The 12,942-nt window shown below is 52.4% G+C and overlaps 5 protein-coding genes across 5 annotated transcripts; 3 read left to right on the forward strand and 2 right to left on the reverse strand.

The window, feature by feature from the left end:
• Positions 1-415: 415 nt before the first annotated feature.
• On the forward strand, positions 416-3,305 carry EifCb (translation initiation factor eIF3 core subunit b). Its single transcript, XM_025700609.1, has 4 exons — positions 416-594; positions 669-861; positions 918-2,451; positions 2,529-3,305. The coding sequence occupies exons 1-4, from the start codon at positions 522-524 to the stop codon at positions 2,955-2,957; spliced, it is 2,229 nt and encodes a 742-aa protein (XP_025551195.1). The 5' UTR covers positions 416-521; the 3' UTR covers positions 2,958-3,305.
• BO97DRAFT_69058 (putative extracellular SCP domain protein Pry1) lies at positions 3,232-4,643 on the reverse strand. The gene is made up of 2 exons (XM_025700994.1): positions 4,037-4,643; positions 3,232-3,925 (listed from the first exon to the last, which is right to left on the reverse strand). Exons 1-2 carry the CDS (start codon positions 4,355-4,357, stop codon positions 3,350-3,352), a joined length of 897 nt encoding a protein of 298 aa, XP_025551196.1. The 5' UTR covers positions 4,358-4,643; the 3' UTR covers positions 3,232-3,349.
• A 121-nt stretch (positions 4,644-4,764) lies between these two features.
• On the reverse strand, positions 4,765-7,893 carry BO97DRAFT_391008 (exocyst complex component Sec10 family protein). Its single transcript, XM_025693799.1, has 3 exons — positions 7,521-7,893; positions 5,161-7,435; positions 4,765-5,101 (listed from the first exon to the last, which is right to left on the reverse strand). The coding sequence occupies exons 1-3, from the start codon at positions 7,630-7,632 to the stop codon at positions 4,831-4,833; spliced, it is 2,658 nt and encodes an 885-aa protein (XP_025551197.1). The 5' UTR covers positions 7,633-7,893; the 3' UTR covers positions 4,765-4,830.
• Positions 7,894-8,929: 1,036 nt separating this feature from the next.
• On the forward strand, positions 8,930-10,787 carry BO97DRAFT_391010 (putative pachytene checkpoint component Pch2; the record flags this gene model as incomplete). The annotated part of the gene is made up of 8 exons (XM_025693800.1): positions 8,930-9,010; positions 9,060-9,139; positions 9,202-9,441; positions 9,493-9,548; positions 9,607-9,703; positions 9,751-10,102; positions 10,162-10,458; positions 10,514-10,787. 8 exons carry the CDS (start codon positions 8,930-8,932, stop codon positions 10,760-10,762), a joined length of 1,452 nt encoding a protein of 483 aa, XP_025551198.1. The 3' UTR covers positions 10,763-10,787.
• Positions 10,788-10,985: 198 nt separating this feature from the next.
• Positions 10,986-12,930, forward strand: BO97DRAFT_405769 (ubiquinol--cytochrome-c reductase catalytic subunit CYT1). Its single transcript, XM_025695265.1, has 5 exons — positions 10,986-11,186; positions 11,297-11,445; positions 11,567-11,629; positions 11,736-12,133; positions 12,208-12,930. The coding sequence occupies exons 1-5, from the start codon at positions 11,112-11,114 to the stop codon at positions 12,471-12,473; spliced, it is 951 nt and encodes a 316-aa protein (XP_025551199.1). The 5' UTR covers positions 10,986-11,111; the 3' UTR covers positions 12,474-12,930.
• The last annotated feature ends 12 nt before the right edge of the window (positions 12,931-12,942 follow it).

Here is a 12,942-nt window from a genome sequence, read left to right on the forward strand (position 1 = left end):
TGAAAGATCAACGAAGGAATAGATGAGAACTAAGGGTGACCTGCCCAGGACAACCAAAAGCATTCACCCACACGAGCAGCGAAGAAGAGGCGGGGATGGTACGTGGTACGTGGGATTGCGATTGTTATGATGTCCAGCCAAGCCGATGTACAGGTCGGGTCGGTTAGAGTGACAATCATCATCAGCCGGTCGAGAAGCTGGGGACGGCTTAGTTAATACATATCACGTGATAATCACTCAGTCTCAGATAGGCCGCTCTGGAGATTCACCGCCTCAAGGTCCAGCTTCCCCACTCCCCAGCCACAGTAGGTCAGGTGATATACAGTCAGCTGACTTGGAGCTGACTCAGCTCCTTCGCACACAGAAGCGCTTTGTGGTTTGGGATTTGCTCTTTTTGCCCTAAAATCAGCCAAAACGGGGTCGACCAGCAGAAAATCCAGAACAGGATCTTTCATCCTCCGTATCAACGCTCTCCACCCTTACCCCCCCCCTCTTTATCGCCGACCGCTGCGAGTGCAAATATGGCGCCCAGTTTCGACACCTTGAGCGAGCAGGACCTCCACGAAGAGGAGGAGGAGGAGATTGACTTCTCCGGTGAGTGCGACTCGCGTTCTCTGTCGTGTTCCCGTGCCCCTCGCCGCTGACCGCGATCGGTTTTGTTTTCGCAGACCTGAAGGAGCAGTTCGAAGTGAAACTTGATGAGGGTTTGGATACATTCGTTGTCATCGATGGGCTTCCGATCGTGCCTGAGGAGAGCAGGCAAAAGCTCATTAAGTTCCTGTTGAGGAAGCTCACCACCGCCGGCCACACCTCCGAAGATGCCGTTTTCATGCCTATCAACGACAAGAACATGTCCGAAGGGTATGTACTGGGAAATCGGACCGGGAACGCGTGGAAAAATTAACTCTGGGTCGCAGTTTCGCCTTCGTTGAATACGAGACCCCCGAACAAGCCGTTGCTGCCGTGAAGGCCCTGCACGGTGTCCCCCTCGACAAGAAGCACACTCTCGCCGTCAACAAGTTGATGGATATCGACCGCTATGGTCGTGAAGGACGTATTGACGAGGAATACAAGCCTCCCACTATCGAACCATTCAAGGAGAAGGAGCACCTCCGCTCGTGGCTCTCCGACCCCAACGCTCGTGATCAGTTCGCCCTCTACCGCGGTGACAAGGTCGGCGTCTTCTGGAACAACAAGAACAACCCGCCCGAGAATGTGGTCGACCGTGCCCACTGGACGCAGCTGTTCGTCCAGTGGTCCCCCAAGGGTACCTACCTCGCCTCTGTCCACCCCCAGGGTGTCCAACTCTGGGGTGGCCCAGCTTTCTCGAAGCAAAAGCAATTCCCTCACCCATTTGTGCAGTTGGTTGAGTTCTCGCCCGGCGAGAACTATCTCACCACCTGGTCCGCGCGCCCCATTCAGGTTGAGGAGGGTCACCCACTTTTGACCTACGAGGAGGAAGGAAAGAACATCATCATTTGGGATATCGTGACCGGAAAGCCCCTGCGTTCGTTCGTTTCCAACGATCTCGCTGTTGGTCCCGGTGCCGAAGGCGACGCCCAGCCCAAGAAGAAGGTTCAGTGGCCCGCTTTTAAGTGGTCTGCTGATGAGAAGTACGTTGCCAGAATGCAGCAGTCCCAGTCGATCTCTATCTACGAACTTCCCCGGATGAACTTGCTGGGCAAGACCTCCGTCAAGATCGATGGTGTTATGGACTTCGAATGGTCCCCCGCTACGGTTAACCGCGAGGGAGTGAAGCAATACGAACAGCTGCTTTGCTTCTGGACTCCTGAAATTGGCAGCAACCCGGCTCGTGTCGCTCTCATGAGCGTCCCTTCGAAAGAGATTGTTCGTACCCGTAACTTGTTCAATGTCTCCGACGTCAAGCTGCACTGGCAATCACAAGGTACCTATGTTTGTGTGAAGGTGGATCGTCACTCCAAGTCCAAGAAGTCCATGGCCACCAACCTGGAGATTTTCCGCGTGCGCGAGAAGGGTGTTCCGGTCGAGGTTGTTGACAGTCTCAAGGATACTGTGATCAACTTCGCCTGGGAGCCCAACGGTGGACGTTTCGTCCTCATCACGAACGGTGAAGCCGCTAGCGGCGCTGCCGCTCCCCCGAAGACGGCTGTTTCCTTCTTCGCTCCCGAGAAGAAGGGTGTTTCGGCTGGTAACTTCAAGCTTGTACGCACCATTGAGAAGAAGACGAGCAACGCCATCTACTGGTCGCCCAAGGGCCGCTTCGTTGTGGTCGCCACTGTTCACTCTCAATCGAGCTTCGACATAGACTTCTGGGATATGGATTTCGAGGGTGAGAAACCCGAGGGTGAAAAGGATCTGGCTGCCAACCTTCAGTTGATGAAGACGGTCGAGCACTACGGTGTTACGGATATTGACTGGGATCCCACTGGTCGCTATGTCGTCACCAGTGCCAGTGTCTGGACTCACTCGGTACGTTTATCTGTGTATTCTCGTTCTAGTTTTTTTACTTCGACTCTAAAGTCAACGTGGCTAACCTGCGTTTCTAGATGGAAAACGGCTGGAACCTTCACACCTTCGCTGGTCAGACCCTCTCCGAAAACCCCACCGACAAGTTCAAGCAGTTCGTCTGGCGCCCCCGCCCCCCCACCCTTCTCAGCAAGGAGGAGCAGAAGCAGGTGCGCAAGAACCTGCGCGAATACTCCAAGGAGTTCGACGAGGAGGACAAGTACGCTGTCGACATCGCCAACACTGCCGTGGTCGAGACGCGCAAGCGCGTTCTCAACGAGTGGGTTGCTTGGATGCGTCGGGAGAAGGAGCTCTTGGCAGAGGAGCGGGAAGCCTACGGACTTCCCGAGGAGGCCGACACTCCCAAGCTGGCCAAGGATGCCTCCGCGGTCTCCGACGAGCAGGGCGATACCGTTGTCGAGGAGATTGTCGAGGAGATCATCGAGGAGAGCGAGGAAATCATTGGTTGATCGGGTTTCCTTTTTTTCCGTACCTAATGTGTCCATTTCCATCCCGTTTCCCTTTTTTTTTTCTCTCCTGCATCTTGTCTGTCGATATCCTCCTCTATTTTTTCCTCTCTCTCTCTCTGAAGCTTTCACACTTCTTCCTGTGAGCTTCCTTCCATGATACGCCTTTGGCTTGATTCCAATTTGCAAACAGTGGGAGCAGACCTTTTGCCTGGAACATTCAAAAAAAGAAAAGTGAATAGATCTGTATTGCATATTTTTACCCCAAGCGTGTGGGGGATTAAATGATATGCGTGACGTTTGGTAGCATGAGAGATGACAGACAATGATGAAACCAGCAAGTATTGCAACATGATTAACCCTGATTCCCTTTTCGACCACCAACCACTAAACAGCTACATCAATACTCCCATTACAACCACAGCCACCCACTCCCATCCCCATCTCCATCTCCACCGCGCAGCCTCAGACGTACTCGACGCCACCGAAGTCTTACTGCCCCCATTCCCCGTCTGATACGGCCCGGTATACGTACTCGTGGACTGCACATTGATCTTGAAGAAGGCCTTGTCGCCCAGCTTCTCGTTTCCCCCCAGCACATTCCCCCGCGGCGCATACTCACACACCACGTACCAACCCTGAGGTCGCCGATAGCCGTTTCCATTTCCGTTGCCGTTGCCATTCCCGTTCCCTTTCCCATTGCCATTGCCATTACCCCCGCCACCATTGTTCTTGTTGTTATTATTGCTGCTGCTACTTCCCTTCTCATCATCAGGATCAAACCCACAGTCCACCACCGCACAGCCCACCTCAGTCGTAGCGCGCCAGACCAGCTGGGTGAAGTGCCCAGTCTCCTCAGTGAAGCCCGTCGGATCGCGGAAGTTGTATTTCAGGCCCTCGTCGCCCCAGGCGGCGACGGCGGCGGTGGCGTTGGGGAAGCCGAAGGCAAGGTTCTCGCCGTAAGGGCCGTGCTTAGGAAGATAGCTGTTAATACTGGGGGTTGATTGCGCTGAGGGTTGGTTGTTCTGGTTCGCTTGCTTGCTCACTTGCAGGCAGGCAGTTCAACGAGGCTGGTTACTCACCGAATGCGCCCATTTACATCCTTCGGCCCATTTCTTCGCGTATTCGGTCAGCGTCTTGTTCCAGAGGAGGTTACTTGCGTTGTGGGCTTGGCGGTAGGTGTTCGTCGTGCTGAGGATGACCTTTTCGAAGACGTCGAGGGAGGTGTAGGACGCCGGGTGGGGGATCTTGGGTGTTGGCGCGGTGGCGGTCACTGTCACCACTATGACGGTGGTTTGCTGCGCGGCGGCGCTTAGGATGGTGACGGTTAGGAAGGTGATGTAGAGGTATAGCCATTTCAGTGGGGTGGCTGCTGTTGCGCGGGAGCGTAGGCGGTTGTTCATTTTGGGGGTTTGGAATAATTCGTGGGGGGCGTGATCATGGTGTTTGTTCCCTTCAATTCAGGTTATTCTTTACTCTGGAGATGACGATGGGAGACAAGGTTGAGGAGATAGTTCTTCCCTGCGAAAGAGAGCGCCGAGGTGTGGGACTATGCAGGTTGAGATGTTAATGAAAACCAATCGATTGGTTTCTCAAGGGCCTCAAACGAAGCTCTGTCACGGGCTGACGTTTCCAAAAGAAACACATCCTGAAACGTATAGACGCTCCGGATATTCCGATGGATTATGGCTGCATGATGCAGCGGCGCATTGGACAGGGAAAGTCTATGACTTAAGTGTATGAACCAAAAAATGATCGGCCCCTTCGGACCGTCCCGGATGCTACCTCAAGAACGCAATTTACATTGTATGCATCTGATCGCTGTCGGAGGGGGTATTCATGGCTCTCTATATACATGGTATGGTATATTCATGGTTCACATAACACTGCATCCAATGCCGTACATGGCTCGTTCCACGTCCCGTTTGACTAGCAGCCAGTCTGCTCGTCGCTCGGCGAATTCGTACACTTCCTCCACCCGCCAGATCCCGTAGAATCGATCCGCATCGGCGATAATGGTGGCTAATTCCTTGGCATCGGACGAGTCAATCAGGTATATCTGCGACAACTCGCGGAAGGCCTTAAAATAGAGCAGGAGGTCGTTGTTCTTGAAAGTTTGGATGAATTTAAAATAGTGGTTCATGTCGCTTGATTCAAGTGTCAACTGGGTTCAATCGTCCAATCCGAAACAGAGAAGGGCGCTTACCTGATAAGCTTCAAGGATCCCTCGATGCTGATCCGTTGTCGCTTTAGATGCTTGCACAATGCGGTAAAGAGACGCAGTCCAACCTCCTGGTTGAAGACATCTAGCATACTCTTGTCCGTGCTGCCGACAAGCATCTGTGTATGCGAGGTAACCACATCTACTACGGCAGCCGCAGCCTCAGTGATACTTACATCCATCGTCTTTCGATACGGGTCCGTGGAGATGCTCGGGTTGAAATCAGTCGCTAACTGTCGTGTCGCAAGGATGTAGTCCACTTCCTCCATGAGGACGTCGATGCCTTTGTTCAATCCAGCAGCCACCCGTTCGTCGAGATTCTGCTCGAATCTCTTCTTTTCCTTTACGGCCGGATCAAGGAAGTCGTTCCGATCGGTCAGCTTGGTGCCGACAAGTTCCTGCTCGTAGAAGACGTCGATCATCTGCAAGATAAGGTCGCCGACGTTCACCAACTCCAGGAAGGTGACCAACGGCTCAACACCAGACTGATCCCGTTCACCTTGTTCGCGAGGCCGGTAGTTGGATAAATGGCTGACGGCCTTGTCAAAACCGCCGATGAGATGGCGATGTCCCAAGATGCGCACCAAGGCTACAAAGATAGCCTCGCACTGCTGCTTGGCTGCGCTCCCATATTCGCCTCCGACACTGACGAATTGCGCAGCTCGTTCTAAGCTGGATTTTGCAGCATGCACCAGGCTGAGAGCGATTTCGATGCTGAAGAGAGATCGGATGCCTTCTAATTTTGACTTCATCACAGCGGCCTTGGCTGCGAGCTCTGTTGTTGGAGCTTCCGTAATGGGAGGGGTGGCAGGTGAGCCGATTGTCGAGAACCGATTTGGGCTTTTGAGTGACGAGGCATCATCAGGCGACGGCTCTGGCGTTGGTTTTGATTCAGTTGCTTTGTTCCCTGAGAAGCTGGGAAGTATGTTGACGGGAGCCATAATCACTTTCTTAAACGAGGTCAAGAAGTCCCGCTTGTCTGCCTGTCTATTAATGTTGGACATCAGAAACAGCTCGGTTGATGCAGCCTGTTCTGAGAGTTGTCGGTCCCAATCCCCTACTGCGGCTTCGGATTTTTTCCGAAAATGGTCTAATTCTTCTGCAAAATATAAATCCAGATGAGGCTCATAGGTCTTCGCGATAACATGCTGCAAGAATTCTTCGAAGGTATCGGGCGAGTTCTGTATGGGTAGTAGTGCATCTGATAGATTCAGACATTGCGCGAATGTTCCCGAGACTGCGGTGAGGTATGATTCAATGTTTGTGCGATGCAGTTCATCGAAGACAGCTGTCAGGTATGGGAATAGCACATCCTGTCCGACCTTTTCGGTAAAAGAAGGCCCAACCTGCAATTGCGGGGGAAATGCACGGTTTATAATTGACACTTCCTCGTTGTAAGCGACACTCATCCGTGTGAAGAAAGCCTGAGTTTGTTCCAGCTTCACGCTTTCCGTGAATGTATCGATGCAGTCGGCCACATTTCCAAAATCTGATTTTCGCGTAACGAGGTGATTGTGGTGGATGAAGAGCTCGACCGCTGCGCCACCACCGTTCAATATATACAGCACGTGCGCATATTCTCGCATCCTGTTCTCAATGTCTTCAGTCTCATAACCGTGCCTGAACTCTTTGATCGCATTTGTCTCGAGAGCCGACACAGCAGACTGCAATTGTTGAGTCCGCTCGTGCCAACCGTCTGTTGCATCGCAGTTTGAGAAGGCCTGCAACTGAGACAGGATTTGCGCTTGGTGTCGCGGATTGCTGAAATCCCGGAACAGCAGATTGTCGGGAGAAGGCCCCAAAGTGACGATATCATTGTAGTAGGGTGCCAGGGCCGCATGAATTTTCCCATACTCTTGACGCGCTTCTCCCCGGATCGACCTGACTTGTTTCAACACTCCCAAGACTGGATCGCCTTCCGATTCATCCCGATGCTGACTGGCGACAGGGGCAGACAGCTGGATCTGATCAAAGCCATCTGCGAGCGAGCTCAAGGCGTGGTCGGGTTTTCGCTGAGTCGCATCAATCGCTTCTTGCAAGTCGGCCGCCTCTTTGTGCTCGACACTTTTCATATCGGCTATGGTACCGAAGGTGTCCTCCACATGTTTGCGAGCCTCCAGCTCATCCCAGCACCCAATCTGCTTCAGCTTCTGCACCCATCTGGTATCATCGTATGCCATTTCGCGCAAGAGCTTCGAGGATCGCGCGACTCGTATCAGGTCGACGGGGGAGAGGTAATCGAGGATAGAAGACATAATTTCTGGATTGGCGTCGGTCAGCATCCAAATATCAAGCAAACACATTCAGGTCTCAGGCTGAGGCTGCCCGCCGCTTGTGGAACATACCTGCTGGAAGGGCCGCCCTGGAGATCTCCTCCATGGAGGCCATTCTAAGAGAAGCCAGGACATCCCTGCGTGGCTTCGGTTTTATTTCTGGCCCATTCCTCGGGTTCTGCATCTTGCCAGCTTCGAATTGGCATTGGAAGGAATCTCGACGGTGGCACGGCGAGCACTTTGCGCAGCTGGAGTCCGGCCGGCTAGTCGGTCAGGGTCTCAGTGGGCACTGCCCACCAAAGCTACTAGTTCGCTCCGCGGGGCGCAGCCCCAAATTCAGGTCAAGACTGGATTGGGCTCAGATCCACTGTCGCCCTAGATCGCCATGTCTTTGCATCACCTGTACAGCCGCATATGTACGAAGACAGTCCCGGAGTAGGAAGGAATAACGAGCTTGTGAACGCTCGTCGTCATTATCGATGGTTCGTGTCAACCGGAGAACCCCAGAAAACGGCAATGGATGGATCAGCCGGAAGAATTTCCCTTCCGGTCCAGGCCGCCGCTCCGATCACTATCCAACATCCATCACAATATATTGAAGAGTCAACCTGTAGACAATTCCTCTTTTCATAGTTAGATCAGTTCGAGTCTCTACAAGACCACTGATGGCCTTATGATAATGATTAATGGTGGGTAGCGTCAAGTCTATTCATGTACTCATGTGCTTCCTTGGCCAATTTACCACCACACGAAGTAGTTGTTGGTGCTTGGCAAAGATTAAAATATTAGTATATAGTAAAAGTTACACAGCTCTCTTTCCACTTCTAGTGGAGCCTGGCATGGACAGATCTAACTCAACATCAGTGAATTAGAGCCAAGAACGACATGAGACCGACTTTATTGTTATACGGTTGTGGGTCTTGTGGTGTTTGACTGGGCTCCATCTGTACTTTTCCATATTGGCATCACTGCTCCATGAGGTCCGTGTCCTGCATACTATGATTATCCGCCATCCGTGGCACTGGGGACAATCACAACCTTAACTTATCGTCCAGTAAAAGTGCTACTGTAACTGTATGGCTACCGTGTTGCTAAAGCCAGAAATCATTGAGTGCTTGGAAGGTAGGATGCAAAACGCCCTGATATATAAACGTATAACGTTCACCACATTTAGAAGACTAGAACCACAGGAAAGCGCCTGAGTTCTCATATCTTGTATTGCCATTCTTCCCAGTCCTGATAATAGTACTACCCGAGAATGTGCTTATACTAAGGTGTCCGGCTTGCCAGGATACCCTAAGCGAGCGCCTTCTTTTTTCGGCTGGCTTCATGGACGCTACACTTCACGCTCACTTCCATATGATTATCACAAAGTAAGCCCGTTGTTACGCAGCTATTTGTTCTCTGTATACTACATCCTTCTGTCAATGACATACGATACAGAGCGGAGTGTGAGCTCTAGTACCTGTATCTCACGTACGATGGAAGTACACCAGCCGATTCTTCATATCGAGGCTCGTGTCAAGACCAACAACGACGGCATCATCGTCCGCACTGATCTAGTTTGTAACCACATAAACTTGAGATCTCATCAATCTGACTATGGCTTAGATCCGCGATGAGCTCACAAATTGGATTGCCGACAAGTTCGTGGTCCTCTCTCTGGGACAAAAGATTGTCTCCTTCGGCAAGTCAATCGCAATGGGATAGCTCTGCAGAACAGCAATAACTTATGATTATCAGAAGGGTTGAGTAACGCACACGCACATGCTCTAGATTCTATGCTCGTCTGCGATTGCAGCGGGGACACCGCCCAGTCCGGAACATACCAGCTGCACCAAGTGAAACTAGATGTCCAGGCATACCAGCTTCACACACAACCAGAGCCCGAAGATCCACAGACACTTGATGGCTCTACCGGAATTGGCGTGGAATTGACGAGGGCAAGAATCATGGCACTACCTAACATGGATCTGAATGGGCTCTGGGAATCGTACGGTAGCTCCTTCTCTACGCTCTTGCTCTATGCTGATTCATCGGACAGCTTGCACTTTGATCAACCTATCCAGTCTACACTCCTGACAGCCATAAGCAGAATGCGTACGTGATTCATGTATCATGCCAGTGCTCCGCGGCTGTCTAACGGCAGGATGCCCAGTCTCATTCTCTGTCTGCAAGCTCGACAGATGGACTATTACCTGGAACAAGCTGGTCCTCCTATGGGGGCCACCTGGGACCGGGAAGACAAGCCTGTGGTGCGTACTGACATGATACAGCGAGGCTAAACACTGAATGTTTGCAGTCGCGGTCTGGCTCAGAAGCTTGCAATACGCCTAGGGAAAGACTACCCCCAAAGTAAACTATTCGAGATCAATGCGCATGCGCTGGGAAGTAAGTTCTTCAGCGAAGGGGCGAAGTTAGTGGATCAGATGTTCGAGCGCATAGATGTGCTGCTCGAAGAAGAGGATGAAACGCTCGTCTGCGTGTTCATCGATGAAATCGAAACACTAGCTGCCCGGAGAGATCGAGCGCTGAGTAACAACGAACCGTTTGATGCCATTCGAGCGGTGAACGCCCTGTTGACAGGTCTCGACAAAGTCAAGGCTCATTCGAACGTGGTTGTAGTCTGTACGAGCAACTTGTTGACCGCATTGGTGAGGTTAACCAAACTGCGAAGTGGAAGGCGGCTGACGAGGCGCTATCCTCTTGACAGGACCAAGCCTTTCTCGATCGAGTTGACATCAAGCAATATGTACCTAATTTATCCAGCCGGTCGATATATCGCATCTACAAAGACTGTCTGGAGGAGATGAGTCGCAATCAGATCATCGATGGTACCGCCTTTGATGTGAAACTGATCGACCCGAATGATCCTCACACGACGCTGTCGTACGTTGAAAAACCAGCCAAACAGCTCTCATTACCAACGTACGATGAGACGGTTATCAACTACATAATGTTTTCAGAGGCCGTACCCACGCTGCTGGCTGAGGCAGTGTCGGAGAGTCTGGTCTGTGACTCTTCTGAAGTTGTGGGACATAAGCTTACTCCTGACTCTTTTGTAGGGACTGAGCGGCCGGACCATTCGTCGGTTACCCATCTTGTCGCTGGTGATGTATGGAGGAGCTGGAAGAGGGAGCGATATTCGGAGGGCGATTCAGGCGCTGCGGAACGGCATCGCGGCGGAATGGCAGACGAGCCAATTAGAGCAGGCCGATTGCAACCAAGTCAGTGAGGCGAACGGGGCCTGGGCAAGGGTGCAAGAGCCATTGAAGGTGGTGAGCCAGGCAATGGAGATGCAGGAGGGCAGATGAACGAGTTCGAAAAGTTTGAGATAGGTTCAAGTAACAGACAGAGTGGTGTTGAGTAACACGCAAGTCATCAAGCTTGAGATTCCGGCCTCGAAAATTGTTGTTCCGAAAAGTCGCGGTTTTCACCGAAGGCAGTTAGCACCCGGGCATCAGCCAATCAGCGGGAGGGTTTAGGCAATTCCAAGCCCAAGAGAAACTTGACCCGTTCGACCAACCTCGACTTCAACCTCCAAAAGCACATTCTCCCTGTGCGCTCCAGCCTTGTTCCCCCTCCCCTCCTCCTCCCCCCTCTTTTGTGGCTATTGTGCCTTCCTAATTACCCATCGTTCGGAGGGTTCTACATATTGTCAGTATGCTGGGCCGTACTGTTTTGCGCAGCGTGCCCTTCCGGGGTGTCGCACGTCAGACCTTGAGCAAGACCTCCACGGTACGGTATTCCCCGATGTCGACGCCAATTGACCCCAAACTATGGGGTCAATCGATGTGCAATTGACTATCAAGGCTTCAGCAAGACCGTTCCACTAACATGCTGACCAGCGTGCGTCTTCCTCCGCCGCCGGTCCCGAGTCCGCCAGCTCCCCCTTCAACCTCACACTCACTGCCTCGGCCGCCACCGCCGTCGCCATCGGATCGGCCGCCTATCTCTATGGCCAAGAGGCTCACGCCATGACGCCTGCTGAGGAGGGGTGAGTGATATCTCAAGAGAATTCCGCATTGGCCAGTGGACGACCGGCTCCGTTGCTCCGGACCGATGGGTCGTTCATCCCAGCCATCACGCAACAACGAAGCTGACAGCATCGAATTCAGATTGCACGCTACCGCATACCCTTGGGAGCACGCCAAGTGGAACAAGACATTCGACCACGCCGCGTGAGTAGCCTTTATCTTCTCTCCAGACATCAAGAGGTTCAACTCTGGACGTCATTGGCGATGACAACCTCGGCAATTATACTCATGATTTCATGTCACAATACAGTCTCCGCCGTGGTTTCCAGGTCTACCGTGAAGTCTGCGCCAGCTGCCACTCCCTCACCCGTGTGCCTTGGCGCTCTTTCGTTGGTGTCCTTCACACCGTCGATGAGATGAAGGCCATGGCCGAAGAGTACGAGTACGACACCGAGCCCAACGACCAGGGTGAGATCGAGAAGCGTCCCGGAAAGCTGTCCGACTACATCCCCGCCCCCTACCCCAACGAGGAGGCTGCCCGTGCTGCCAACGGTGGTGCTCTGCCCCCGGATCTCAGCTTGATCGTTAAGGGCCGTCACGGTGGCTGCAACTACATCTTCAGCTTGTTGACCGGTTACCCCGACGAGCCCCCAGCTGGTGTTGTCCTCGGTGAGGGCATGAACTTCAACCCCTACTTCCCCGGTACCGGTATGTTGCATCCTTGAAGAAAAGAATTCCCGCTTGGAGAAACGTTCTGAATCTGACGGGGATTTCGTCTTTAGGTATTGCCATGGCTCGTGTTCTCTTCGACGGTGTCGTTGAGTACGAGGACGGCACTCCCGCCACCACCTCCCAGATGGCCAAGGACGTCGTCGAGTTCCTCAACTGGGCCGCCGAGCCCGAGATGGACGACCGCAAGAAGATGGGTGTCAAGGCCATCACTCTTCTGACCGGTCTCTTCGCCCTGAGCGTCTGGGTCAAGCGTTACAAGTGGTCCCCGATCAAGACGAGAAAGATTGTGTACAGCCCCCCCGTTTCTCGTCGCTAAGCAAGTCGGTTGCAGCGACCCCCGGTGGATAAAAGGGAAGCTAGGAAGCAATTAAAGAACATCAAGACGACTCTGGGCGAAAGTCACTGATATAAACGATGTATACAAATTGGGTCGTCCTCTCTGTTTTTCTTTTCTTGTCTGCAAACCCCTGTTCACTACTCATTCGGTGGTCTCTGCTATGTTTCGTTAGAAGTTTTTTACCTCTCCACAGGACACCTGTATCTGTACCCTAGATATTTATTCTCCTTTGAAAATGTTGTTTGAAGGTTCATCCCCCCCAATGTCACAGTTTTCTTTTGTTTAGTGTGTTTGATTTGCGCAGATCTGTCATGGACATTCGTGTGTGTGTGTTTGCGCAAATAGGCCTGCTTCCCCACGCACACCTATTTTACTTGTAGAAGTGGGAAGGGGAATGTTGCATGTTTCCTAGAAGTATGTATGTATCTATTGCGAAATCCAATGTACT

The sequence above is a fragment of the Aspergillus homomorphus genome (assembly GCF_003184865.1).
Source record: "Aspergillus homomorphus CBS 101889 unplaced genomic scaffold BO97scaffold_19, whole genome shotgun sequence".
NCBI classification, from domain to species: Eukaryota; Fungi; Ascomycota; class Eurotiomycetes; order Eurotiales; family Aspergillaceae; genus Aspergillus; species Aspergillus homomorphus.